The 26,737-nt window shown below is 45.4% G+C and overlaps 1 protein-coding gene across 3 annotated transcripts; it reads right to left on the reverse strand.

Annotated features, from left to right (window-relative positions):
• KMO (kynurenine 3-monooxygenase) lies at nucleotides 1–26,737 on the reverse strand. 3 transcript variants are annotated; one of them, XR_016442003.1, is made up of 16 exons: nucleotides 26,594–26,737; nucleotides 25,050–25,119; nucleotides 21,646–21,743; nucleotides 20,288–20,377; nucleotides 18,442–18,490; nucleotides 14,801–14,888; nucleotides 13,540–13,705; nucleotides 12,365–12,436; nucleotides 9,111–9,232; nucleotides 6,938–7,085; nucleotides 5,960–6,017; nucleotides 5,414–5,496; nucleotides 3,456–3,557; nucleotides 3,298–3,357; nucleotides 2,673–2,877; nucleotides 1–75 (listed from the first exon to the last, which is right to left on the reverse strand). XR_016442003.1 is itself a non-coding variant. In XM_090045066.1 (15 exons), exons 1-15 carry the CDS (start codon nucleotides 26,645–26,647, stop codon nucleotides 2,752–2,754), a joined length of 1,386 nt encoding a protein of 461 aa, XP_089901192.1. In that variant the 5' UTR covers nucleotides 26,648–26,737; the 3' UTR covers nucleotides 83–2,751. The 3 variants fall into 3 exon arrangements, 2 of the variants coding, with proteins under 2 accessions (XP_089901192.1, XP_089901193.1); XM_090045066.1 differs by lacking the exon at nucleotides 1–75 and having other exon boundaries at nucleotides 83–2,877; XM_090045067.1 differs by lacking the exons at nucleotides 1–75; nucleotides 18,442–18,490; nucleotides 20,288–20,377; ... (1 more) ...; nucleotides 25,050–25,119; nucleotides 26,594–26,737 and adding an exon at nucleotides 17,077–17,196 and having other exon boundaries at nucleotides 83–2,877.

Consider the following 26,737-nt stretch of genomic DNA (forward strand, 5'->3'; position numbering starts at 1 on the left):
GTAAGGGCAGTAGCAGAAATCTGTATCACGTGATAGTTTTCAGTTATTGTTATCAGTTTGTCCAGCAGCTGACACCTGTAGAGAGAAACTGAAGCTTTCAACCAAGTTCATTTCACACAGATCTTTAGAACAGGACCTAATATCCATTCCCATGAAGACAAGACCATTTTCATAAATGACTCACAACACGGTGCAAGCCAGACCCCATGTCCTACCCCACCCCCCATACACTGCTCAAAACTTACTTAGAACCACTTACAGTCAATTCATTTATATGTGCCATGTGGGGCTAGGCAAATCGGTTTGGTTTATTCTAACTTCCCCATTTCAGCACGTGTGTTGCTTCACATTAAATTCCTTCAGCAGTGCAGGTCAACAAGGGCCTAAGTTAGTTACACCACTTTGACATACCATCCCTGAATTTGATTGTAGAGTTATAAGCATAATTAAGTTATTCAAAAAGTGCATCCTGGAGAGAATACACCCTGGAAGCTAAAATGATCCAGGGTCTCCTGCCAGTAATGCCCCCGCCCTGGATAATAGCCATATTTATAAAGTTGATATTGACTGCTGACAATGGGCAACAGTGGTATAGCGGAAAGGCTCATGCTATAAAGGTCTGTTTTAGGATCCAGGCTCAAAATTTGAGCCTTTTCGGTATTTAAATCTGCAACGTTGCCCTCAAATTCTGAGGGAGGTTACAGGCAGCAAAGTAGAGCACTGTCTAATAAAAACCTCTGCTGGAGTATAAAGCAGAGATTTAAAGGGTGGAGAGAGGGAGAAAGAAGGAACCTTATCAGTTGGGCAGACAAAGACAGGCAGAGTTTTGAGACTGTTTTGGAGAAAAATCAGAAAAAAAGCATTGGCAAAATATTAAACATTTAGCATTTTTAATCTCAAAGACTGGGGGCAAAAATGACTGAATCCTGGGGGCTATTGTCATTTTATGGGGAAAGAGCTCCACAGTTGGGGCCCTGGACAGTGGAATAGAGGGCAGGGCAGCCAAGAATTACTGCACCTAGCAGGTATCAGCTTGTTAAGAAAAGGGGAATACCCGTGGCCACTTTAGGGCCCACTGCACAGAACAGGCTGGCTGTAGTAGACTTGACAGCCAGGAGACCAGTTAGCTGTTGATGAGCTGGCTGCCAGCAAGTGGACAGAAGGCCAGCTACAGCCAAGGACTAATACTGGGAGGGTGACTCACCCAAGGAGTGGAAGCAGAGTAACAGACCGCTACACCAGGCAGACAGGTAAGCAGGCCAGATACAAGGGGCTGCAGACTGCTGAGCTAATCCCTATCTGAGAAAGCAGGCAAGTCATCAGCCACAGGGAGGGAACAGCTGTGGGGAGCTGCAGGGCCATATGACTGTATGGGGCAGGGCTTAGGAGGTGCATAAAGCTAGGGCATGAGAGCAGGTAAGCCAGTATGGTTCTGCTGGCTGAAAGGGAAGGAGTTCTTGAGCAGGGAATCTAAAGGGGACTGTCTGACTGATGCAAGAGACCCTGAGATCTGCAAGCAAGATGCTTACCGCTTGCAGGAAAGTAGGAACCAGTATTGGAGGAAGTGGGGGTTCAGCCAGGGAGCTGATGATATAACCCAGAGAGGGGAAGCTTTCTTACAGCCAGGCAGCTAGAGTCTATGCTAGGTCCTAGTATGGGGATAGTTCCCTGTTATAGCCAGGAGGCTTTCTTATTGTGTTGTAGCTTATACCAGTACCTTAAATTTGGGACTACTGGGGAAGCGGAGGTCCCAGCCATGCCTGTAAGGCATGTGACTGCCTGCCTCAAGCTCAGCCAGGGGTTTAATAAACAGCAAAAATAATGGAAAAAGGGCCAGAGGCCCAATGCCCAAGCAGGGTACAAACCAGAGTCAAGGACCTACAGCCCATGAAAAACAATAAGTGCCTGAGAGGCAAGGATCATGGTCAGGGACATATAGCCTAAAATCCAGGTCCTGGCTCCAGATTTGCCTACCCACTCTACTTCCAGATGCAGTTCTCTGCCTGCCCATGGCCCCATCCCATCTGCCCAGCTGAGTGTGCCCTATCTGCCTACCCATTCTCTAGTGCCCCTGGTGGTGGGTTCAGGGCAGCAGGGCTGGATCCAGTGCTGGCACTGCCATCACCTTGCCATGTGCCTGAGCACAGCAGAACTGAGCCAGGTGGGGCTGAGGGACCCCTTCCATGCTGGATGGAATCCCTTGGCAGGCAGATCTGGCCTTCAGGCTCCATTTTGCTCACCCTTAGTCTAGACTGTCTCGCCCAAAAGTAACTCCCTAAGAATCTATGTATTTGTTCAGCACTATAAGCACAGGTGTACTGGAAGGACTTGCCTTCAGGAACCAATGTTCCATTTCAAAGTAGTAAGTCTAAGTCATACCTCACAGATATAATTGTAATCGACCTGGTACGTGTTAAGAAATTATGAAGCTGGTAGAGATGAGCAACTCCCAAAGGTGTATTTGGAGGATAATAAGGGAAGACTGTGGTTACATCCTGGACTATGGGCAGTGGGGGAGGAGGGAGAAGACTTAGTAATGACTGTGACCCCTTGACTTGTTTGAATAATATGTGCAGTGTAACATCATGTCAGAAATAAGGCCATTCTTATTAAAGAATGAAGGACGCTTGGTTCCTGGAGAGAACCTCAAAGCAGCCTGATGAACTGCACACCTCCTCACAGCTGCAAGGGCAGGGTTGGGTTCCCACTTCACAGGCATGTTTCTGGTGAGATGCTTCCAATTTTCTTGAGCTAAATTGTCCAGCTCCACAGTGCTGGTGAAGTGAAGTCAGTTTTGTGTGTTATCCATTTTATAAGTAGGTAGGTGCTACTCAGTGCAGCTGCTGCCCCAGTGATGAAGAGCCCTTGATTAATCACCTACAGGGATAAGGAGAAATTCAGTTTGTGATGCAGAAGTTTTGCTAAACCACAAAGGAAAAATCTCATTTTTATTAATACTCCGTCCTCCTCCTCATTATTTTTTTCCCTGAGGAATTAAAGCGCTTCAGCAACAAAGTTTCAGGAGTCAGGGCAGCAGGCAAGCCAAATAGCTCCCAGCTGGCCTTGGTTACCCAAGTGAACTTGGTTATCAGTGGTCCAACTACATCAAGCTGGCTCTAGGTATCCTCATGGGTCTAGGTGCCTACTTATAAACAGGAGCTCTTTCAGTACCTCACAGGCCACTAAATAGGACAAATTACTCTTTAGTCCTAGCCTGCTTTGTTATAAGTGAACAGGCTGGTCCTGAAGCTGACTGGATATCTGGCTCCAGAGAAGCCAACTGGGATGTAGCCTCACCTTATTCTGCCATTTCCAATGCTGCAGTGCTTTGTGGTAGCGTATTCTTGTGAATGTGACCTGGAGATTACAAAAGTAGGTCATTTCTTCAGGAGTGAACACAGCAACCAATAGGAGAGGGAGGATCCGGCAGTCAGGGAAGGAACAGAGGGTCTTACCATTGTGTACAACGGGATAATGGTGGAAGGCATAAGCATGTGAAGGAAGTTGTCCACATGCTTTCGAAATATAAACCATTTCGAATTAACGTGTGCTCGCATCTGCAACAAACCAACATGCATGCAAAAAACAGCTGTTACAGGTACATGCTCCCTTACTGTGGCTACTTGTTCTGAGATGGCTCTCCTCAGCCTCTCTGGCTAGGGACAGACATTACACACAAACCAGCTTGAGTGATCAGAAACTGGTTTAAACCTGTAACAGAACAGGTGTCCAGTGCACATAAACCACTTTGAAGATGGCTGAAACTGGTTTGAGATAAAACCTGGCTGAATGTAGTATCAGACTTAACTGATTTGGCTCAAACCAGTTTATGCAATGTCTGTCCCAGACCCCTTGCTGGTTTAAGATAAACCAGACTCTCCCAGCATGCTCTCTGGGCTGGGTAGGGTTCTGCTTCACAGCAGGGCTGCCCACTCCCCTCTGCTCCCTGGCCAGAGCTCTGGCAGAGACTTGCAGGCACAGAGCATCTGCCTGGCTTCTCCCTGCTAAGCAGGGATTATTTCCCCTGCCCCTCTGCCTTACACAGACACCTCTGCATTAGCTAGCAGACCACATGCTGGCTACGGCCCATGCTGTGTGAAACAACAGACGGATGGGCTTTTTGGAGCTAATCAACAGGTAGCTTAATGTCCTTCCTTGGAAGAGCTGTTTAAAAAGAGCTCTATTAGTTAATGGAAAAAGGCTTTGTTTTCTTAATCAGTTGATAAACACTGAGTTAGGGGTGATTAACATTCCTTGTTGGGCTGCTTAGGGGGAGGGGGAATAATCAGAGCATTCTGCTGGGGCCTGGCTATGCCCCCCTCAGCTCAGCCCTGTGGAAGTGAAGGAAGGGCTGCTCTAGCAACCCCCCTGGTTTCTAGCCTGATCCACTGCAGGCATGTGCCTGGATTTCTGGGATGTTGGTCTGGTTACAAAACTGATTTAGCCTAGCCAGGTTAGACTAATCTGCAAAGATTGAATCAATTCAGGCCCAGGCTTTTTGACTGTCTGTCCCTAGCCTTCATGCCCAGAGCTCTTATTTCCTACCTCTGGGAGTCAGTACTTGTGGATGAAAGAGACTTGCTAACCTGTAAGATTGCATGGGAATCTGTTGAAAGCAGCTCTGGGGCAAATGTCTTTTAGTGCCAGGCCAAAATATGTCACGGTAGTATAGTAAAAGTGTAATGGGAGATGTGCCAGGGCCCAGTAAGTACTACACTGGGTATCAGAAGAGCAGGGTCCTAGTCTTTGCTCTGTCACATGACTGCTATGTGACTGGATGAATTGTGGCACTTCTCTGTCTCTATTTCCCCTTCATCCTGTTGACAACCTTGCTTACACATGACAATTCTATTGGTACAATTCTGCCAGTATCTTCATAGATACACAGATAAACTCCCTCTGTAGACACTGTCACTCCAGAATGTTAAGGGCAACTTCAGAGTTTAGTTTAGTGTTCCAAAGTCATGTAAACTAATCCTGAATAGGTCAGGTCTCATAAAATAGGTTTCGTTCTGTTGTGCCAGGATGAAACATATCTGCTCCAGTGGGAGATGTCAACGATGTCAGTTAAAGAGAGTGACAAGTAATACATTCTTGTCCTGGGACTTCTCAGAGGTCAAATCTGTATAGGCCTCAGGTCTAACTTCCCAGAGGCAAAACACATGGACCAGGAAGATCTGGTCTGCTGACTGTTCAAAACAAACCTGTCCCTTAAACTGAACACCCACGCCTCATTTCAGCAGAACTGGCATAGCCTAGTAGAAAAGCATAGATGCTGCTCCTTCTTTTCCCCTTCGCCAAAAGGCTTTGCCTGACCCCAGGCTCCTCACTGGCTCAGCTGAGGTCCCAGCATTGCACATGAAGAACCTCCATCCCTTGTGTGCAGACTCTACACCTGGCTTATTGCTCTTACCTCAATGTAATTGTACATGGCTAAATCCGAAATTGCATGGTCATCAGGGACTCTCAGCTTGGAGAACTCCAGGAGGCAGGTGCCTGGGGAGGAGTAATCAGTCCATTAGGGTTCACTGCTTCTCCTGCCTGCTCATGGGCTCTAGCATCAGTCTCTGATCTTCCTCCCCTCTCTTGAAGCCAGTAAGTGTGTATCCTATAGCATTCTGTTGCAGCACCTCACTGCAGAGGAGAGGAGAGTGCTCATCCTGTTGACTGCAGATCAGGGCACACCCATACACAATGTGAGAAAAGCAATGGCATGTACACCCCTTGTACTGAAGAGGGGTGCAGAGAAGGGGCAGTCCTGGTAACCCTGGGGATGAATTAATTGTCCAGGAAGATGCACAATCAGTTAATTTCACACTTTCTTCTAAAGTAGGTGCTTCCCTCTGGTTTCACAGGCACTCCCCTGGGAACGCCAGTGTTTTTGGTGACTGCTGATGGGTAGAATTGCTCCAAATCCCCACCCTAGGGCCTATTGTCTATTCCCAAGGATTTTACTCACTAAGATCGTTGTGAAACTGGTCCATTAACTCATCAAAAACCAGGCAATCTTCAAATCCCTGAAAGACACAGCAAGGGGAAAATAACCAAAATTTGAAAACCTTACTGTTTCCTAACCAGGGCTTCACATGCAGACTGTAGCACATTGTTGTGGGCCAGAATGTGTTGCCACAGCTCAGCAGGTCTGAGCGGCCACTTCAAATTCTACGGACAGTGGGGATGGATCTGAATCTTTTTCTCACGGCGAAGGGAAGAACCTGTCTGTTCATTCTTAGCTTTAATCTCCAAACCCTTACAAACAGGTTGGGTTGTGCTCACCTCTGAGTGTTCTTCTCAGATGCAACTCTCAGCAGCTGTGGTACCTGACCTGACTGGTGGCTAGATAGGCTGACAGCAGTGTTTAAGGGAATGGTCCTGCAACGAAGAGCCAACTAGAGGTGGGCACTGTCACAGAGAAGGAAGTCGGCCAAGGAGAACAATATGGTGTCAGATATTTCCTGAGGGCTTGAGGCTGGATTTCCTGTAGAGCATTGCTTGGAGCCTCTCTCTCACTAACATGAGAATTAAAGAGCTGGCATATTATGGCCATCTTGATTGGCCTGCTTGCAATATGGCACATTAGAGAAAAGGAGGAGTCATTGGGTATCATATAGGGGTATCTATGAAATGTATTTGCTTGTGATGTACAGGTCTTTTCTTCAAATGTATTAAGCTAACATAAGGTATTTTGAACACAAAAGATGTAATTATATGATACAATCCAGTGCCATGCTGACAAAGTACTGCACTCAGGCTAATTAATGCTGCTCAGAGGTAGGGCTTTTAGCCCCAGTGGTAACAAGAGTGGCAGTGCATTCCACTCTGGAACTAGGATACACACAACCGGCTTTATCTCCGTGCAGCACTGTCTTACACCCTACAGACATACCTAAAGCTGGCAGACCTGATAGACGCACTGCCTGGGGAACTGTGAACTCACCGCATTCATGCCTTGTCCATAGAAAGGTACAACTGCATGGGCAGCATCTCCCATCAGGACACAATGAGAGCCAATGTGGTAAGACGAGCACTTCACAGATATCATGGCTTGGGCTGGCAGCAAAAAGAAATCGTGCTTCAGCTCTCGCCTGCACCGAAAAACGTAAATAAAGTAGTTTGCACAGAACACCAGGTGTCACTATCAGAGACAGCCAGAGAATCAGCTATGGCAATTGCAGGGTCAGGAAAGCAATTGCTTATGTCAACCCCAGGATGGAAAATCAAACTGTCTCCTTGGGAAATTGTTGGAAACCAAAACAACAAGACCATTAACTTTCAACTAGCCACATACCACAGTGGGTACATGTGATTTCATAGAGGAAGGTATCTTCTGTTACCCACCAGGCAATGGCTTACTGTATATTTAAATCTGAGTATTTATTTAGCACTCCTATTATGCCTCCTATTAATAGTCCTACTAACCATGTTCCCCCTTCCTCCTGATATTGTGGGCTTACCTTGCATTATAACGGCCATACTTTAACAGTCCATCTCTACTCCCCCAAATACTTATGCATATACTTAAAACCAGTTGACTTTAAAGGAGGCTTAAGCATGTGCTTATGGTCTTTTATGAATAGGGATATGGACTAAGTACCTACCTGAATGCTTCAGCTACAGCAGTGATTCTCAACTAGGGTGCTTTGAGACCCTTTCAAAGGTGCTGTGAAGTGCCACACAATGTTACCACTGTTAGTCGTGCAAACATGATTCCCAAGATAAACCCAGAGATTCAAATACAAATCCATAGTGTTAAAAACCTTCTGGTCTGTTGTGGGCTGAGTTCTTTACAATACAAAAACTTTTTTTTTTTTTTTTTTTTTTGAGTGCAGAAAAAATAGAGCAGAGTGAAAACTAAGAGTTGGCCTTTTCCAATGAGTGCCTTGAGTCTAAGGAGAGGTGCCTCAGGTCTAGAAGGGTTGAGAACCATTAACATACAGTAATTGTCAGCCAGGTGTGCTGAGTTTCTAAATAGTTCTCCCTTTATATGGACACAGTATTTACTATCCACAGGAACATTAGTTCCAGCTGTGGAATGACGCAAACCATTTAGTTAGCAAATCTGAACTCTGAGATAACATCACTATTTTCCCCCTCTTTCATTTAGAAATTCCAGAAGCTGAAGCCTTAATATAGCTTCCTTTCCTTGTCCATCATGTGTCCCAGCATTCAGTAGTACTAGGTAGTTGTACTGATCAGCAAAGGAGCAGGAAGTCTTCCTGCAATGAACAGCCTACTCTTCTTCATTATTCTTGAGCAGATCTCCATGGTTTAGAATACATATGGGTAACTTGACTGAGCAGTAGAGTGTCTGCCCCATTCCATTATTATAATTATGCTACAAAATTAACTGCGACATACCAATGTAGATATCAAGGGGATCTTGCACAATAATTTTGACTAGACAAGTAAATTCTATAGGCTCAACAATGTCAGCAGGAGCTCATCTGAGCTACGGTTACTTCATTTGATGCAATGCAACATGTGATATCAAAATCGCATGGCTCATCATGTCTCATGTTTCTTGTGTTCTGTTTACTAAGAGCAAAGATTACAAATTCCAAAGGAATCCAAGCGATGCATTTCCTATACAGAAGGAAATATGTCCAAAGCAGGGCTAAATTAAGGCAGAGACCCTGCAGGGGGCTAAACCTTATTTATCCACTAGATATCTAACACATAGTTGCCAGCAAAGCCCTGTCTTAAAGGACCAGGATTAGGGGGGCATTTCAAACCACATACTTCTATATTTTCATTGAGGAGATAATGTGCACCCAAATTGTCACAGACAGCACAGTTCATTATAACTGATCTGGTGAAGGACTTTATTACCTTCTGCCTTATACTATCCCAGTGAAAGGACAATAAAAACTTCTGTCTTTTCTCTTTCCAACCCTTTTGAATTGCATCGAGTGTCTGCAGAAACATGAAGATTTCTCCCAAAGAATATATAACATGCTGGGCTTCGCAGTGTAGGCAGAGAGAATGGTGATCATCATTAAAACTTGAAGTCAGCAGTCCACAGTTGCATGCTAGTGTATGAGGCACCTCCATGGTGTTTTAGAAAAATACATCAATTTAAAAAAAAAAGAAACACCAAAAGTAACACTTACTCTCCAATGAGGGGAACTGAATCTGGAAAGTAGGTTTGGAAAAAATTCAGCACTTGATCACCAGTCCTGAGCTTTTCAAAGTCCTCAAAGGGCATGAAGAGAGTGCAAGTGAATGACTTATCCTGCAGGTTAAAAAGACGACTTCAGACAACCCTGAAAGATGGACATGAACATTGAACACTTTGACCTACAATATATTGCTCAACCTGAGATATCCTGAGGGTGACGCTGACAGTCTTGTGGTAGAACAAAGATTGCTGAAGCTGCTACTTGCCCCTTTTTCCTCCTAGTTTTTATTATGTTAATTAAAGTTCAAAATATGGTTGGGGCACATAGCTTTAATCCTCTTGTTAGGCTATTTATTCTGCAGTACAAGGCACATTTGCAAGGGATTGTTTCCTGGTAGACAAAGTGGAGAAATAGCAGAAATGGAAAGAGGGAGGCACTGAGAAATGAAAAGGGAAGTGAGAAGCACATGTAATGCAGGGATCATTTGGTGAGACTGTCAGGAGGCTGCTGATGTTTCTTCACTGCAGCAGCAGCATAGTAGAAGTCACACCAGCAGTGAAGAAGTGCTGTGAAGAGCCCAACTTGCTCCCCCAGCCCTCTGCCAGAATTATGGGTCTTAACTTGCTCTCAGTAAAACCACTGGCTGAGCTGATCCTTATTTTGGTAGGTAGGATAAGGCCTTTAGGCTTAGTATAATTTGATACTTTGGAGTATTGGTTCTAGTCGGCTAGGGAATACCTGTCTTGGGCTGAAAACCTAACCCAGTCACTCTTCCCATGAATCTTAGAGTCAGCGAAGCATTCATTGCCATGTCAAGCTCTATCTCTACAATGTATTTGTTGGTGACAAGTGTTCTTGAAGCAATAGCTCTGTGTACCACCGTGAGCACTCTCACATACCTCATGCATGCCATAGGACAGGTAAGGAGCATGGCCTGGCTTGTGGGCAGAGTTGGGCCTTGTCTTTTCTATTAGTACTTAGGGGGTGTACCTACATGTTCATTAATGCACCGTAATTGGCACTACTGCACATTAACACAGATGAATGCTTTTTAAGTGACATTAATGAGCATTAGACTAAATCTACTGCATGGTGGCATGGTCTTTGCCCACTGTGCTAATGTGCAGTAGAATTAGTATTCTGCTTGTTAAGTGTTTTGCGTAGATGCATCCAGGGATGATGTAACGAGATAAATAGACAGTGTTCCCATAACACTGCTGCTTCCAGCCTCTCAGAGGACAAACTAGGCTGTGGCTGACTGGCTTAGGCCATTTATCCTGGAATCTTTCACTGCACCATGATGTCATCTTGTGAAAGGCAATGATTTGGCAGGGCAGGAGCTACACAGGCTAGGGCAGGGACAGGCAAAAAAAATCACCTGTGGGCTGAATCTGGCCTGCTAGGCCATTCTACCCAGCCCACAGGGCACCTAAAATGTTTAGAAAATTAATAATTATCTGCTTCTCTCTGCCTGTCAAAGATGACAGGAACTGGGGGCAGTAGGACCCAGGGGAGGCTGGCAAGACTCAGGACAAAGTCTAGCCGGGCTCAGCCCTGCCCCCCAATCCCTCTCCCACCTCTACCCCCCAGCCTGGAAACCTCTACCTGCTGCAGCTTTCACTGCTTCCCTGAATGCCTGCTTCAGCACAGCTGCTCCAGTACCAAGAGCACAGGGCTACATCAGTACCCTGGGGCCAGGAATGGGAAGAGAGACAGAGACAGAGACAGAGACAGAGACAGAGACAGAGACAGAGACAGAGACAGAGACAGAGACAGAGACAGAGACAGAGACAGAGACAGAGACAGAGACAGAGACAGAGACAGAGACAGAGACAGAGACAGAGACAGAGACAGTGTGTGTGTCCCTGCAATGAGGGAGGGGGAGAGAGACAGAGAAAGCAATGAGGGAAGAAGAGAGAGAGAGAGAAAAAGTGTGTGCATGTGTAGTGAGGGAGGCATAGTGTGTGTGTGTGTGTGTTCACAGGGTGAGTCCCACATGCACACCCCACCATACACATGCACTCACACCCCCCATTGCACTGCCATACATACAGACCACCACGGCCAGAACCCCTCACACACCCCAGCCACCCTCCCCCCAACATAGCCCTGTACAAACCCCATACCCACCCACACCCCACATAACCACACACACCCATATGCTCCCTCACCCCACCCACACCTATCCACCCACACACACACCCATACCCAACATACCCACACCCCCACAGCCCTCAACAAACCTATACAGTACCCACCCCCTATGCCCCCACCTCCTCCACAGTATACAAGAGTAAGACTTAATTTTAAGCTATTGTATGATCACCTCTATGTAAGCTACACAAACACATGTAAATAAGGACAAACATTTTTTTAAAAATCAAATGAATTAATGTTGTAGATGTTTGATTTTTTTTTAGAATATTATTTGGGGGTTTTTTTGGTTCTGAGATGGCAAAACCCCTTGCTGAAAGGAGTATTTCCAGGGACAAGAAGAGAGACTTCTGGTGGCAAAGGTCAGGGATTAGGGAGTGGGACTTCGGGTCCCAAGACAGCAACTAGGGGCAAGGCACCTGTCAAGGGGCAGGGCTACCCATGAGGCGCTCAACAGTTTGCCAAAACTCAGTGAACAGCCCTTCACCCAAAGTAATTGCCCGCCCTTGAGCTAGGGTGAGCTTTCCTAGCAGGTGCATTTAATACTGATACCTTTGACTTGTAGGGTTTCTGGGGGAGATAGAGAATGCCAGGTAAGACTTATCAGACAATCTGGGGCTGGATTGGGTATTCAAACCTGCCCCTGGCTTATTTCTATCACCTACCACTGCTATTCCATCCCCCCACCATCTGGTCACTTGCTACCACTGGACTGTGCTCTATGACCTCATTCCAGGCTTCATTGTGGAAATCAAGACTACAGCCTTTTCAAACAGGGTTTGTACTTTCACTATGGCACAGAGGATGAGATCACATCTTCCCTTTCCCATGAAGTGGTACCCAATAAGGAGAGGACATGAGGAACCCTCCACCCTGTATCTTAGCCCCAGCTCTGGCAGTTCCAAGCCTTTACTTCCCTGGATTAAGGGTACACTAGCCACTTCACAGACGAGGCAAAGCCCTTCCCGGTTGAGCGCCAGGAGACTATATAGCTCTGCAAAATAAACCTCACCAAGAGTTCCAGTACATACAGTGCCTTAAACCAAAGTCACCCCTGTAGTCTGAAATGAATGGCAGTTCTAGGTCATTACCAGGTTCGGCAGAGCAATCATCATGAAAGTGTTTCTGGGCCAGATGTGAAGATAATTTGGTTCCAGGGCAAACTGAAAGAGAATGGAAGATTTTTCAGCACCTCATTAGGAAGCTCATTACCAAAGAATCAGCACTGCAGAAGGACAAGCAGAAGAATACGGTAAAGTTTCAGCAAGGAGGGGCTGCTTCTTCATTCCCAAACCACTTACTCCTGCTGTTACCTCCTTTCTCTACCAGTACAAAAGCCATGCAGCCCCCTTAGACCAGCCCTTGGAATCATCACCTCCTGCCTTCTTAGCTAGTGCAGCAATTCCTTCCTTTTTCCTTCAGCATATAAGATGATTGCAAGATCCCTCCCATATAAGAAGCTGACAGTTCAGGGTAAACTACATCTAATCCCAAGCAGTGGAGGGAGAGAAGGGTGCAAGGAAGAAAGCTGATAGTCTGTGGTCAGTTGTGGTCCCATAAACGCTATACCACATGCTCCAGAAATTTTCAGGCATGGACCAGAATGGAGGTATCCACTATATGCACTGTTAGCCCTTTGCAAATGAGGAATTGCATTATTATACAGTCAGTGGTAAAACAAAGGCAAACTGGTGCATCACCATTGCCTACAACCAGGAGTTAAAAGTTTGCTCCTTCAAGAGGTTTAACCCATGGGAAGATTAGAGTACATTCACTGAAGGCATCTATTGAAATTTCACTGCAGTCAGTATTCAGAGGACAATGGGGACAAAATTACAAGCTGCTTCTTGAGCCCACATTGCTCATAACGTTCAACCCAAGTAATTACTTTGTGCAAAAGTAAAGGACATGCATCTTCAACAGAAAAGGCCTGTCTGCTGCTTCAGCTCTGTGTACACAAAGCCCCAATATTTTCTAGAGAGCTCAGTCTGCTACAGACATGCAGCCTAGAATTGATTTAAAAATACCAGTCTAGCCCTTGTGTTCATATACATTGCCTTGAAAACAAGAAAAATGGCAGTCATGTCTGCCTGAATTTGCAAGGAGCCTGAAACAATGGCTCTGAGAGGAAGGAACAGCCTCTTTCATCCTTGAGAGCCACATTTTTTAGCAAGGATTTCCCCAAGGGCTGCTGCAGCAGGGATTTTATGTACTGGGGCTAGGGAACACTAACGTCATAGCAGAGCACAGGGCAGAGCTTACTTACATCTCCATCCCTGGGGGGGATAGTTAGCTCCATGTAGCCATGAGGAATATACTCATGGCTGTAGTTAAAACAAGTTTGCCTCATGAACTGCTTCCTGACTGTCGAAAAGGCTCCATCACATCCCACTATGAGGCCACAAGTGATTTCCAGAGTTGTTTCATCACGTCTAAAAAAACAGAGAAATCTAGTGGAATAATGCTGTTTCTTTTGGGCTTTTAGCAAGAAAGCCCCAGGGGCCCTGCACTTTGCTGCTGAAGTCCTACGCCTATTCTTTGACTGGACCTTCTGCACCATTTAATCTTTTCTAGTGTGAGCTGGCTGCCTGCTCAATGCTAGTGAATAAGATCAGGGCTGGGATGCAGAATTGTACCGGAGGTTGTAAAAATTGGTGCATGTAAAATAATGAGAGATTTGCATCAAATATCTCAGTTGTGGAGTGGAAACAGAGGTTGCTGACACCAGCAGGTGACTCTGCCCTACGTGTAACAGTGTTCACTGTTACAGGACTACACTGGTTTAACACAGTCATGCTCCATCACTGGCTTGGGAGTCCAGCCTGTTTGTTTGGGATTCATCAACACTTTTAAAAGTCAAATCAGCCTTTCTTGAAACTAGTGCTGAGCAAGGAGTCCCTCTGGAGGTAAAAAGCTGTATACAAGCCCTCATTATTTTCAGACATGACAGGAAATGCCAGAGACTTGTTAGAGTTTCTAGTGCAAAGGCCTGCAATTGTAATGAATGCTCAGCCCATTTTCCTCCTTCACATACCCCTGCTCATCGTCTGCTTACACACACCTGACTCCAATCTCAGCTGGAACCATCTGTAGTTGAATAATCTCACAGACACTTTGGCACAATGGCCACTAAAATTTTGTAAGAGGAAATGCATCAGAAATCAGGTGGACTGGTTCTATTCAAATCATGTTGGGCTGCAATTCAAATCGGCCTCTGGAAAAACAGTCTACCCCAGACAGCTTGAAATCAAGCACAGTCCTGGCAGAAACATCTGTTACTTGCAGAAATAACTAACATGTGTTTGGTTTATTGCTGATTGAATTTTGGTTTATGAAGTTGCTTTGGCTCTCTTTAAACTCTTCATGAAAGGGCTGACATGTCTGATTCTTTTTAAAACTGATGCCAATTGTCAGTTCAAAAACAACAAAACTGTTTTGAAATGGCCTGCCCCAGTTGTTTGAGTTTTCATTAATAAGTAAGCAAAAACTAAAGGAAGACAGCACTAGGAGGTCATGCTGTGGGTTACCTTTGTATAGTTAATGTTCTTGATTCAGCATTGCACTGGCAAAGCTTGTGTTCAAAGTACAGCTTAGTATTGGGGTACTTCTCAGCAGCTGCAAAAAGAAAAGTTGTTTAAAGGTAAAGGTGAAATTCACCTGCACAAATAACCCCAGTCAATCATTTAGGATACTGAGACTTTCATTTTTAGAACAAATTAGATCTCTTTTAATAGGAGTGTGGTGCAAGGTGTGACAGCTGTGTTTTGGTTTAATCTTGCGAGAAGATATTTAAAAGTGCAACAGATCATAGTATCATAGAAAATTAGGGTTGGAAGGGACCTCAGGAGGTCATCTAGTCCACCCCCCTGCTCAAAGCAGGACCATCCACAGCTAGATCATCCCAGCCAAAGCTTTGTCCAGCTGGATCTTAAAAACCTCCAAGGATGGAGATTCCACAGGCTCTCTGGGCAACCTGTTCCAGGGTTTTACTACCATCCTAGTGAGAAAGTTCTTCCTAATATCTAACCTAAACTTCCTTGCTGCAATTCAGTGGCGAAGCATAGGGGGTGCATGTGTACCCCCTGTGAGACCGGTGCTCTCCCTGTCAGGCCGCTCTCCCTGTTTAGCCAGCGGGCAGGGGGGCAGGCCACAGCACCAGTGCTCCCCCTGCGCCTGCACCACTTCTGGAAGTGGCTGTGGGAGTTCTGGAAGTGACCGTGGAAGTGGCACAGCCACTTTTTTGGTGAGTGAGATCGGCCATGGGCCTCCCTGTCCCCGGTCAGTGGGATTGGCCGCTGGGGGACCCCCCCCAGTCGCTGACTGATGTCAGGGAGGGCACATGCCCCCCATGACTCAAGACGCATCAGTCACCCATACTGCAACTTGAGATCGTTGCTCTTTGTTCTGTCATCTGCCACCACTGAGAACAGCCTAGCTCCATCTTCTTTTGAATCTCCACTCAGCCTTCTCTTTTCTAGACTAAATAAGCCCAGTTGCCCCAGTCTGTCCTCATAAATCATGTGCCCTAGGCCCCTCAACATTTTTGTTGCCCTCCACTGGACTCTCTCCAATTTGTCCACATCCTTTCTGTAGTGGAGGTCTCAAAACTGAACACAGTGCTCCAGATGTGGCCTCACCAGTGCTGAATAGTCACTTCCTTGAACCTCCAGGCAACACAGCTACCAATGCAGCCCAGTATGTTGTTAGCCTTCTTGGCAACAAGGGCACACTGCTGGCTCATATTCAGCTTATTGTACACTATAACCCCCAGGTCCTTTTATGCAGAGCTGCTGCCCAGCCAGTTAGCCCCTAGCCTGTACTGGTGCCTGAGATTGTTTCGTCCTAAGTGCAGGACATTGCTCGTGTCCTTGTTGAACCTCATGAGATTTCTTTTGGTCCAATCCTGCAATTTGTTTAGGTCACTCTGAATCCTAGCCCTACCCTCCAGTGTATCTACTACTCCCCCCAGCTTAGCATCATCTGCAAGCTTGCTGAGGGTGCAGTCTATGCCATCTTCCAGGTCGTTGATGAAGACGTTGCACAAAACCAGCCCCAGGAGTGACCCCTGGGGCACTCCACTTGATACCAGCTGCCAGCTAGACATCGAGCTATTGATTATTACTCTCCGAGTCTGATGCGTCAGCCCATTTTCTATCCACCTTACAGTCCATTCATCGAGCCCAGTGGTTCTCAACCTTTGGTAGCTTACGTACCCCCTGCCGATTGACGTGGCAAAAGTGAAACCGGAAGTCCCACCATGGCACTTCTGATTTTGCCGCCGCAAGCCAAATCCCACTTCTTCCTCATGGACCACGGCCTGAGGCAAAGCAGCCTGCATGGGGCCTCCCTCCCAGTCCCCCGGCACACTGATGCTGGAGAGTGAAAGCCCCAGTGACCCAGATGCGGTGGGCGGGACAGCGGCCAAAACTTCTGGCCCAACCAGGCAAAGATACCTCCAACCCACTGGGCGAGAGGGTATGCCAAACTCAAAACATGGCACCCGTGTACCCCTTGCCTGTGTCTCATGTACCCACAGGGATATGCGTAGCACAGGTTGAGAAACACTGATCTAGCCCGTACTTTCTTAGCTTGCCTCGAGAATGTTGTGTGAGACCACATCAAATGATCCTGGCAAAGTATTTGTATTCACCATAATAATCATAATTTTCAAAAACAAACTTCATGGATACTATTCCATGAAAAACATCATCAGCCAAAATCTGGGCCTGCATGCAGCTAGTGGGAGACACAGGCACGTACCAGCCGAACCTGACATGCAGCTGGATGGATTATGGACAGATACCTTTTAACACATGCAAGTTCTTATTTTTCACTCTGATAATACACCAATAATTGAAACTTGGAGGGTAGTTGCGTCCGTTCTCTCCCATTTAAGATAGTTGTGAGAAATCCTTGAGCTCTTTTGTTGATCCAGGTAACTGAGACCATAGAATCTCCTACCAGATCAGGGATCTGAACTGTGTAAGGAGAGGCGATTCCTCTGAGCATTATTTTAATGGAGCTGTGTGTGAAATAAAAGCAGGAGAAACAGAGCAGGAGACAGAATAGGAATCAAGCACCAGATGGTCACAGAAACATTGGTTAGCATGATCCTGGGAAAAGTCTAAAGACTTGCGCTTTGGGGTTAACTACTGGATGCAAGCCAGTAGGTTTAGTTCTGGAGGTGTGAGCAAAACCACTATCTGCCATTGTTTGATTCCTCCTGTGTTCAAGGAAACAGGACTTTGTATCTTCTTTGTATGTAAATAGGAATGCATCAGAGAAATGCCTGACTCCATCAGCAATTCCTCCTCTTAAATTAATCAGCACACACGACCCCAAGTTTTAAATGGCCCTCAAATTAGAAAGAGGTAGCAACAATTCTTTCCTATTAAATGTATTAAATGCATTCCATGCTGCATTTTAGTTTGACGCAGTACAGTTCAAACACTGAGGAGATGGGGGTTTAAGGTTGCTTATACTCTTTAATCTCCCATTATCAGTATTCAGTAAACTTCTCATCTATAGTTTTTGCTTCCCTATGAAAAAGAGGCCATATCAGGCCTTTGAGGTTGTATTTAAAAATAATTCTTAAAACAAATTTGTATATCAGGTCCATAGACCTTTGTTTTAAATGCTGCTGCTGGTTTCTTTCATAAAATCCTAGAATGTATTTTTTTAAGTTAGCATCGAACTAGAGAAAAAGCTTAGAAAAATAATTAAATCCCAGTTTTCAAGAGTATCTACTAATTCCAGGCACCTAATCTGAGATGATATTAGGCATCCAACATTCAGCAGCCACATTTATAAAGTTGGATCCTACTCCTCTTTGTCCCAGTTTATTCACCCATAAAGTGTGCATAACATTTATTTGTCATACCAGGGTGCCATGGAGTCAATGTTTGTCAAATGCTTTACTGTCCTTGGATAAAAAGGCTCTAACTGATTTTTAATACTTATTTGTGTTATCAGAGGTACATATTAGGCCATTTTACAAACACTTGAAGTCAGTTTTTAGTATCACAGTAGACCCAGAACCCGTGGAGAAACTACACTTTCAAAAAAAAATATGGTAAAAACTTAATTTTTTTTGGCTCAAACCCTAAATTTTTGAAAGTACGACAGTGAAGAGGGACTAGGAGTATTTAAAAAAGGCTAGAACACTTACCAGTTAACAGCTCTTTGTTTAAATTTGCTCTGTCCACGGACAGAATGTACTGCAAGAAAAATAGTGAATGTTTCTGAAGACTTTTTGCACAAAATATTAAACAGATGGTATGACAAGCACTAGTTCTTCCAAGAGTCTCCACATAAACATAACTGCAAGCACTTTAGTCCCCCTGAAGTCAAGACACATCTCTTACTCCACAGTGTCCTTTTCAGAGTGTGAACATGTGATCTGGCCCTAGCAGTTCAGCAGTGGTTTACCTACTGTGGAGAAGGGATGGTGGGGAAACGGGGAGGAGGAATCTGGACGGAAGGGAGGATTAGAATAGGGAGGCGGACTGAATTTGGGGAAAGCAAGAAAGGAAAATGCAGTGGGACAAAGACTTGGAGACTGAGGGTGAGGGGTGGCTGAAAGAATAAGGCCGGGGTGGGCAATTATTTCAGGAGGAGGGCTGCTTACTGAGTTTGGCCAGCCATCGAGGGGCACATGGCAGGCAACCAGGGGCAGATAAATAATAATTTTCTAAATTTTTTAGGGGCCCTGTGGGCTGGATAGAATAGCCCTGCGGGCTGCATTTTGCCCACCCCTGGAATAAGGGAATGTGATGGGCTGCAGGAAATTAAATCTGAATTTAGATGATTGGCCTGTCAGAACTACACCATTGGGACAATTTTTGTGAGGGCTTAAGGGAGTAAAGATATTTGTTTTATAGTTACAAAAAAAGAAAGTACATGGTTACTTGGCTGCACTAGTGGCTCCATCAGCCCAAAATCTGGGAAGTGTTCAATTACTTAATGTTGATGATGTGCAATGTATGCAATAAATAGAGTCCATCCACTGAGGACTTCACACTGTTAAAGCATGGCTTTGCCAAGAGCAGAAGCAATGGAAAATCCATGATGGGCGGGAGGGAGGGGTAACCTGGAGTTTTTCCAAGGATGCTGTGAGTTTCTTCCTAGTGGGAATCCTTTAACTCATGAGTTCTCAACCAGGGGGTCCATGGCCCCCTGAGGGACTGCAAGCAGTTTTAGGGGGATCATGCCTGAGGGCCAAGGAGGCAGGAGAGCAGCATTTGGGTGCCACCTGCTTCCAGGCGGAGAGTCGGGCCAGGTGTTTTTCACGTTGGACTTCTACTGGCTGAGCCTGGCACTGCATGAGCTGCAGAAGCAGGTGGCAAGCTGCACAGTGCTGTTGGCGTAGCAGCTCAGCCCGCTCTTTGAGTGCACTTTCTCGTGTGCACCTGCTGCAGCACTGCACTTTACTCCTGCCTGGGGCAGGGGGGGCATAGGTAACACGTGGGGCTTTGAGGGGGAACACCCCCCTTAGATTTCTGCACCCATAGTGGGCACAGGGCTGCAGCCTGGCTGGATCACCACGGGCAGAAGCCACCTTCATGTTCCAGTGGGCAGGAACCAGTGCTGGAGGGCAGAGCGGGATGGTGAGCCTCATTGCCACCGTCACTGCTGGGACCCCCACACCAGCTGCACCACCAGCAGTACAATGAGTAATGGATTGGCGGGGCAGTGCTGCCCTTACCTCCTTCTGCTGCAGGATGGGAGATGGGGTGGAGGGCAGCATGGGTGGCCTAAGGGGAGCTGGGGGGCAGTGGGGCTGCAGGTTGGGAGTGAGGGGCACTGGCAAGGCCAGGGAGCTGTGGGTTGTGAGTGAGGGGCACCAGCAGGGCCAGAGGGCTGCAGGTCAGAAATGAGGGGGGCCTCGAGTCCAAAAAGGTTGAGAACCACTGCTTTAATTCATAATCTGTGTGCAATTACTTCAGGCTCGGTGATCTCAAGTAAAGGACCTGACTCAAAGCCAGATCTGGGGAAAGTTCTAAGAAGGAAAATACCTGGTGTTTTGTCCCATAGGGAATGGAATACTTTTTGCCAGAAGGTGTGTGTATCCTCCTTGCAAACATGGGAATGCCTTTGGACACAATCTGCAATCAGAAGGAAAATAGTTTTAGGTATCTCAAACTCCCATTAACAGGCCCATTGAATGCAATGGAACAGATTGCTCAGGAGATATGTTATCTGGCTTCAGGCAACATGTGAGGTTTTTCACTCTGAAACTATTTTGTCCTTTAGTGAGTTACTAAGGAAACATTTACAGTTACGGACGTAAAACCACCACATTTCACTAGGGTGACCATTGGCCCTGCTTTATTCCAGACCATCCAGTTTTTAAACATTTTGTCCCGTCTGTTTCTGAACGAGGAATGGACAGCAAAAAGTCCTGTTTTTCAGTTTTTGTCAATCTTTGTGATTCTATAAATCTGAATGTCTGGAGTTTAGACCATAGCCAGCCTTCAAGTGGGGCTGGGCTTGGAGTCAGGCCAGGGGCTGAGAGTTTTTTGCAAGTCCATACCCTGAGCCAAAGTCTCCTGTAGCATCTACCTTCACTGGGCTTTAAAGCAGGCAGAAGGCAGGGTAGATATGCACCTTATAGACTAACTACAGTTGAAATTATATATACAGCCAAGCTTTTGTAAGTTGATTCTGTGAGCTTCAACCCACAAAAACCTTGTGTTATATATAGACAGACAACAGACTTTGGTTAGTCTATGAGGTGCAAATCTCCCTTGCCTTCTACCTGACTTAAGCCTACAACAGCTAACTGTCTCTCTTTAAAGAACACCTTAAACTTGAGCATTTATAGGAGAATCCAGATCTCAAGCTGGATGTCTGGGGCCTAGACATGGAAGTCAGTCCTCTCGTACAACTTCTGGATAACCACTCTAGTCTCCTGGCTCACTTCTACTGACTTCTATCACTCCTGCCCTTACTCCTTCTGGAAGGGAGAAAGGAATTAAAATAAGGAAAAGCAATGTCATGAGGAGCAGCTCTGTCTCCCATATAGCTGTCTGAAGGTTTTCCAAAACAAGCACGGTGTATCTGTAGATCTCCTGATCTGACAAAAACCCAGCGGAGTCCTAACCGCATAATATTAGTGTAACCCTTGCTGGTGTTTCTGTGCCTTGGTTCCAGTGCCAGGCAGCAGAGGAAGGTGTCAGCTCCCAGCATACCGTAAAAGGAGATGTTACCCCTGCTTTTGCGGTGATCTTTCACATCTCATGGAGACAGCCTAGGGATGACAGCTATGGCTTCCCCTTGGGACTTCAGCCTGGTTCTAGTCAACGAGCAATCAACATTATACACCAGCACTTAACTGGAAAGGCCATCAGGCTTAAAAAGAAAGGGTGGCTACCTGCTCTTCCATTCCAATGGCTTTGAGGGCCTGGCGTCCCCTGTGAGATAGTGCCAAATTAATGCTTCTGCCACGGGTGACTTTGGCAACACGAATATCTGCAACAAGATAGAGACTGGTTTGTTACTGGGGCACTGATGGCTCATGCACAAGAGCCAATGGCTGTGCACATGGAACATACTCTAGAGGTCAGATTCAAAACACAGCTTTCAGCAGCACCGAGACAGACCATTTTAGCTGCATAAAAGTAAGAAAACCAAGCTCAGGTTTCTGCCACAGCTTGAGCGCTCCCCACTAAAACCAGCTGCGGGGGTTAGCTCTAGAGCTGCCCTGCCTGTAATTCTGCATGTGAGCTGAGGGGCTTTGCCCCCACAGGAGGCCCCAGGACTTTTGCCAAGACTGTATTTTAGCCCTCCAAGTCATTAAGGAGCACTTTTCTTCACCCTGCCCCAGCACAGATCAATGGGATGCATTTCAGTAGGGGAGCAACTGCTACCTTTTTGCTCTCTGAGTACAGCCTCAGTCAGTGACTAGTCTCATGGGGGGAGAGACTCAGCTACTTGCCATTAATAAGGATGGATGAATTGGACCCTATGGCCTTGACTTAAGGCAAAGAAAAGACTCCTGGGGATTTCAATAGGCTTTGGGGCAAGCCCTTAGTGCTTGAAAGTTTTCCTTTAGTACATGTGGACCCAGCCTTGAGCCCCTGTTCAGGCTCAATTTCCAAGTGCTCCCAAAGGCAGGCTACTGAGCGTGACTTGCAGCTCAACTCCCTGCTTTACAAAACCTTGATTCTCCTATTGAAGAAACACAGGCTCTTCCACCAGACCTGTAACACTGGATGGCAGCAGATAGTACCTCTCTGGAGGACAGACAGACTAGCACTCTCTGGAGTGCTATAGGAGGTAATGCCAAGATTTGGGGTCACAGTGCAGATCAGCTTTGCCTAGTGCATGTACTGTAGTTGTTTCTGTAATCTCACAGATCATTATTTCTTTATTACTTCCATGTGCTTTGCATCTAAGAGAGGTATCAAAGACCCCTCCTAGACACCACCCAAACATTACTAGATCCACTTACTGGTTTGGATGTATTAGAACCATTAATTGTAATATATTAATTGCTGGCCACATTAATCACCTTTTTCTGAGTTGTCTTCTCTTACAGAAGCTGAAGCACATTCCTTCCACAGACCTCTACACAGATGAGTAATTTCAGGCCATTACATCATTTATGAAAAAAAGAGCTCTCTCGTACAGTACAGACAAAGTTCTTTGGGTAAATGTGATATTTTTTATTAGACAAACTAAATAGTTGGAAAAAACTGTTCTTTGCAAGCTTGCGAGCACAAACACCCTGCTTCAGGCACAGGGAGAGTCTGCCAGTGTTGTGTGTTTTCTATTCCACCATGAAGTGGAATAGAAGCCATGGAGCACAGGTAGTGCTGAAGGCCGTATTTTGCTAGTGGAGGCTACAGGGAAGGAACCACATCTGCCCCTCTACCGGTGTAGCAAAGAAATCAAGCTTCTAAAAGCCTGACTAGCTCTTCTGAGGGCTGACTGAAGAGCACAAATAAGGCAACAAACAACAGAAGATTTTTAGAGACACTTCCTCATGGGGTTTCCTCAGGCTCAGAGCAGCAGCTGCAGCTGAGTGTTGCACAGGAAATGGTAGGCTGTGTTAATTACGCAGAATCACGGGGTGAGTCATGGGCCATTCCTCTCAAAATTACCCTAAGCCAAGAGAAAGTTTCTCATCATTTGCATTCAGCAGGTTAACATTTTGCACAGAATTAGCAGGCAGTTCCTATTTTATAGTTCACACCATGCCAGGAACTCTTATACTGCACCACTTTTCTGAGTACATTTGTTTCTCCAGCCACCCAGACAATCGTCTACATAAATTGCCCAGGCCTGATGCATTTCACTGAGTGTGACGGGACCAAACTGTCATGGACACTGGAGCGAATAGCAAGCTAACCTCAGCATTTGCTACCGTATTGGGTTGCACTTGCATTTAATTGACCTCCAGCAAAGCCCTTGGAGCTCAAGGCAGCAGTTAGCTCTTGAGCCAATAACACGACTTTGCAGTCTGTACTATCGACCAGACCACTATGCAGAACAGCCAAGGCTGAGGGTAGAACTTATCATAGACTTTGTACCGTTGGGGGCTAGATTTGGAATGACTTTGGGGCCATTCGCATTTCAGTTTTCCACCCAAGTCTCTCAGTGAACCACAGTGACTGTCTCAGGCAGTGAGGGAAGGTAAGGGCAGTTTGGCACCAATTAATGGTATGACTCAGTAAGAGGCATATCTTTTACCAACACATTAGCATCCTTAACCTTGTAATTGGACAACCTGCTGTGTCAGAGCAAACCAACTCCCTGAAGTCCTGGGAGGTGAACCAGCTTTACTTACTGCTCTAGCAAGGTAAGCACAGATGTTCTATTGGATTAGGTGTTGGTAAAACATTTGTCACCATCCTTCATGTTTGGTCCCAGGCTGAAGCTCAGATCCAGTGCCATCTGAGTGGTTATGTTTGTCTAGAGAGCTCTGCATAATGGTCTCATAAATTATATAACTATATTTCACATGCTCTAAGCGGTTGAATGCTAGTGCTCTGTTTATTGAAGGAGAAATTAAATTGTATCACTAGGTGATGCAGTATTGCCATGAATATTAGAGAACAAGATTTTGTCCCTACTCCTGTATTATTCATTAGTCTCTTCCCATGCACTTTGCCCATGTGAGCCTCAGGAACTTGTATAAGTACATCTTGGAAGTGTAAATATATCTGCAAGTAGGTATTTATACTTGGGAATATTACACTTGGGAAAATGCCTTGGCAACAATAGGAATTCATTCACTAACTTAAGTACATCCAATTTTCTCTATTGCTTTCCAACTATGAAGCTTATTCACCTTTGCCACTAAATAAAGTAAGCTAAAATCAAACTCTTTGATAAAAGAGGGCCTGTTTCCTTTAAAAGTTAAACATGCAATTTTTTGTGTGTATGCAGTAACTTCTTCTCTCAGTATCATTGTGGTCATCCACCTGGCACAGATGATGTTGTACTGGGTTCTCTAACCTTGCTACATGCTCAGTTTTTGCAGATACAGAAAGTCAGTGAATATTCCACAGAATTACATCGAATCATATGTTTCTAATTTGGTGATTAACCTTTTATGACATGGATCACAGTATTACATGCACGTGTAAGTTCTAACAATGTCATTTTAGGCAAGAAAGTTCAGAGTGAAAATGTTCTCCCCCCCCCTAGACAGGCCCACAGTGTGCGATTCAGTTCCAGTCTGCGGTTCCTTTTTTTAAACACTTCTCTGGCTGTGGTGGAAATGAAGTGATGAGCATAGTAATATTATAAATATAGTCAATCTGGGTTTACCTTCTCTTGCTTCAAAAACATCAACTTGGAACCCTCTTCTTGCAAAGAAACAGGCATTTAAAGCACCCACCTACAAAAGAGTCACCAAGGTATTCTACAGTTAGAGAACAATTTAGGTTGGATAGTTAATTTTAAGCACACAGCGCCACTAAAATACAGGTCCTTCTCAAGCAAAAGGGGACAATCATTTGACACAGAGATCATCAGGAAAAAGAACACACATTGACAAAGCATCTGGGAGATCTCTTTTAGGCAGAATGTTGGGCATGATAGCCTCTAGGGTGCCACCCTACCCTGCCTTTTGCCTGATTTTGGACTAACATGGCTAACCACTTCTCTTCTCTTAAAAAATGCCTATGCAGAGTAAGAAGCCTTCAAGTCCAAGACTTTCCAAGTCCTCCAGCAAAGTTCTCAGATTAAATCACAGCAAAGTTTAGTGCCTGTTCATGGCTCAGGAAGAGCCTTGACTCAGCATCAGAAGTACCTACACTAACAGTGACCCTTGTGTATACACCAGGACTGGAAAGATTTTGCATCCATTGTGAAGACTATTTATCTACCTGGAAGGAAATTGGGTGTTATAGACTTCTCTTTTGAATCAACTCTAGGGAAGCTACACAGTGTACAAGTTTGCCTAGAAATGCAAAGGCAAGTATATACCATATGTAGTATATATACCATACCTTTGCCTGATGTCTGTCTCTGCCATCTTTGTTAAGGGTAGACAGAAAACAATCTGGTATTTAGCTTAAGCTGCATTTCCTTCTTCCCCAGACCTGAAGAAGGGCATTTTATGAAGGCTTGTCTAACATCTCTCCTAATTCTGCAGTTGGGCTAATGGAAGAGATCACTAAAAAGCTCTTCCTTCTCACATATTTCTGGGACTATCATGCCTATAACAACACTCCAAGCCTACTACTCTATCCATAACACCAGTTTCCCACAAAAAACAGTAATGCTTTTGGTACAAAGTTTCCCACAAAAAACAGTAATGCTGGTACAAAGTCCTGGCTGCACAAACAATTACACTTCCTTCCCTGGTCCTAACTCAGCTAAACCCATATTTGTCCACAGGCTTCTAAAAAGGCAGGCAACATAAAGCCAGGTAAAAAGTAGGACTGAAATTTAAATTCACTAGTTAAGCTCTTATCATCTTGATTTACAAATCAAATTGCTGGCCACAAACAAGAAAATACCATGCAAAGGAGTAAGATTAAGCAGGCAAGGGAACTTGGCTGCATTTCATAAGCCTAGATAGTCTCCCCAGCAGTCACTTCCCTGGTCTATGGTACATTTGCTTTCTGTGGTGGAGTCCAGTTTTATCAGCTGTGGCTGACTTCTATAACGATCAGCATCAGCGCATTTAAGAGCAAGCCAAAACTGACCATATGTACAACCAAAACAAAGCTCTTTCTGTTATACCTCTTCCTGTTTTTACTCCTTGGTAAAAATAAGACTGTTTGTATGAAAAGCACCACACCTTCACCCCACATGGCCTGCAAAAAAGAATAAAACCACAACTGAGACAAGCATGCATTTCTTACCAAACCCCCGCCAACGATGGCCACTTTCGTGTCCTGAACATCAGTAGAGTTCATGACTGCAGCAGTTGCTGTCCAAAGTATGGCGTTCACCGTCTTCTGTGCCCAGAGGGAAGAGTATCTCTGCTCACTGTTATGCTCCACAAG

This window comes from Crocodylus siamensis, chromosome 4, assembly GCF_052110815.1.
Source record: "Crocodylus siamensis isolate JL-2025a chromosome 4, ASM5211081v1, whole genome shotgun sequence".
Classification (NCBI taxonomy): Eukaryota; Metazoa; Chordata; order Crocodylia; family Crocodylidae; genus Crocodylus; species Crocodylus siamensis.

Bases quoted from the DNA above. Each gene is read 5' to 3' on its own strand.
- KMO (XM_090045066.1), bottom strand. From the start codon at position 26,647: ATGAACTCTACTGATGTTCAGGACACGAAAGTGGCCATCGTTGGCGGG. The intron at 13,706-14,800 runs GTAACCCACAGC...CTGTTTTTTTAG, and splicing joins AGAACATTAACTATACAAAG to ACGTGATGAAACAACTCTGG. The intron at 2,878-3,297 runs GTGAGGCTACAT...TTATCCCTGTAG, and splicing joins ATTGGAAATGGCAGAATAAG to GTGATTAATCAAGGGCTCTT.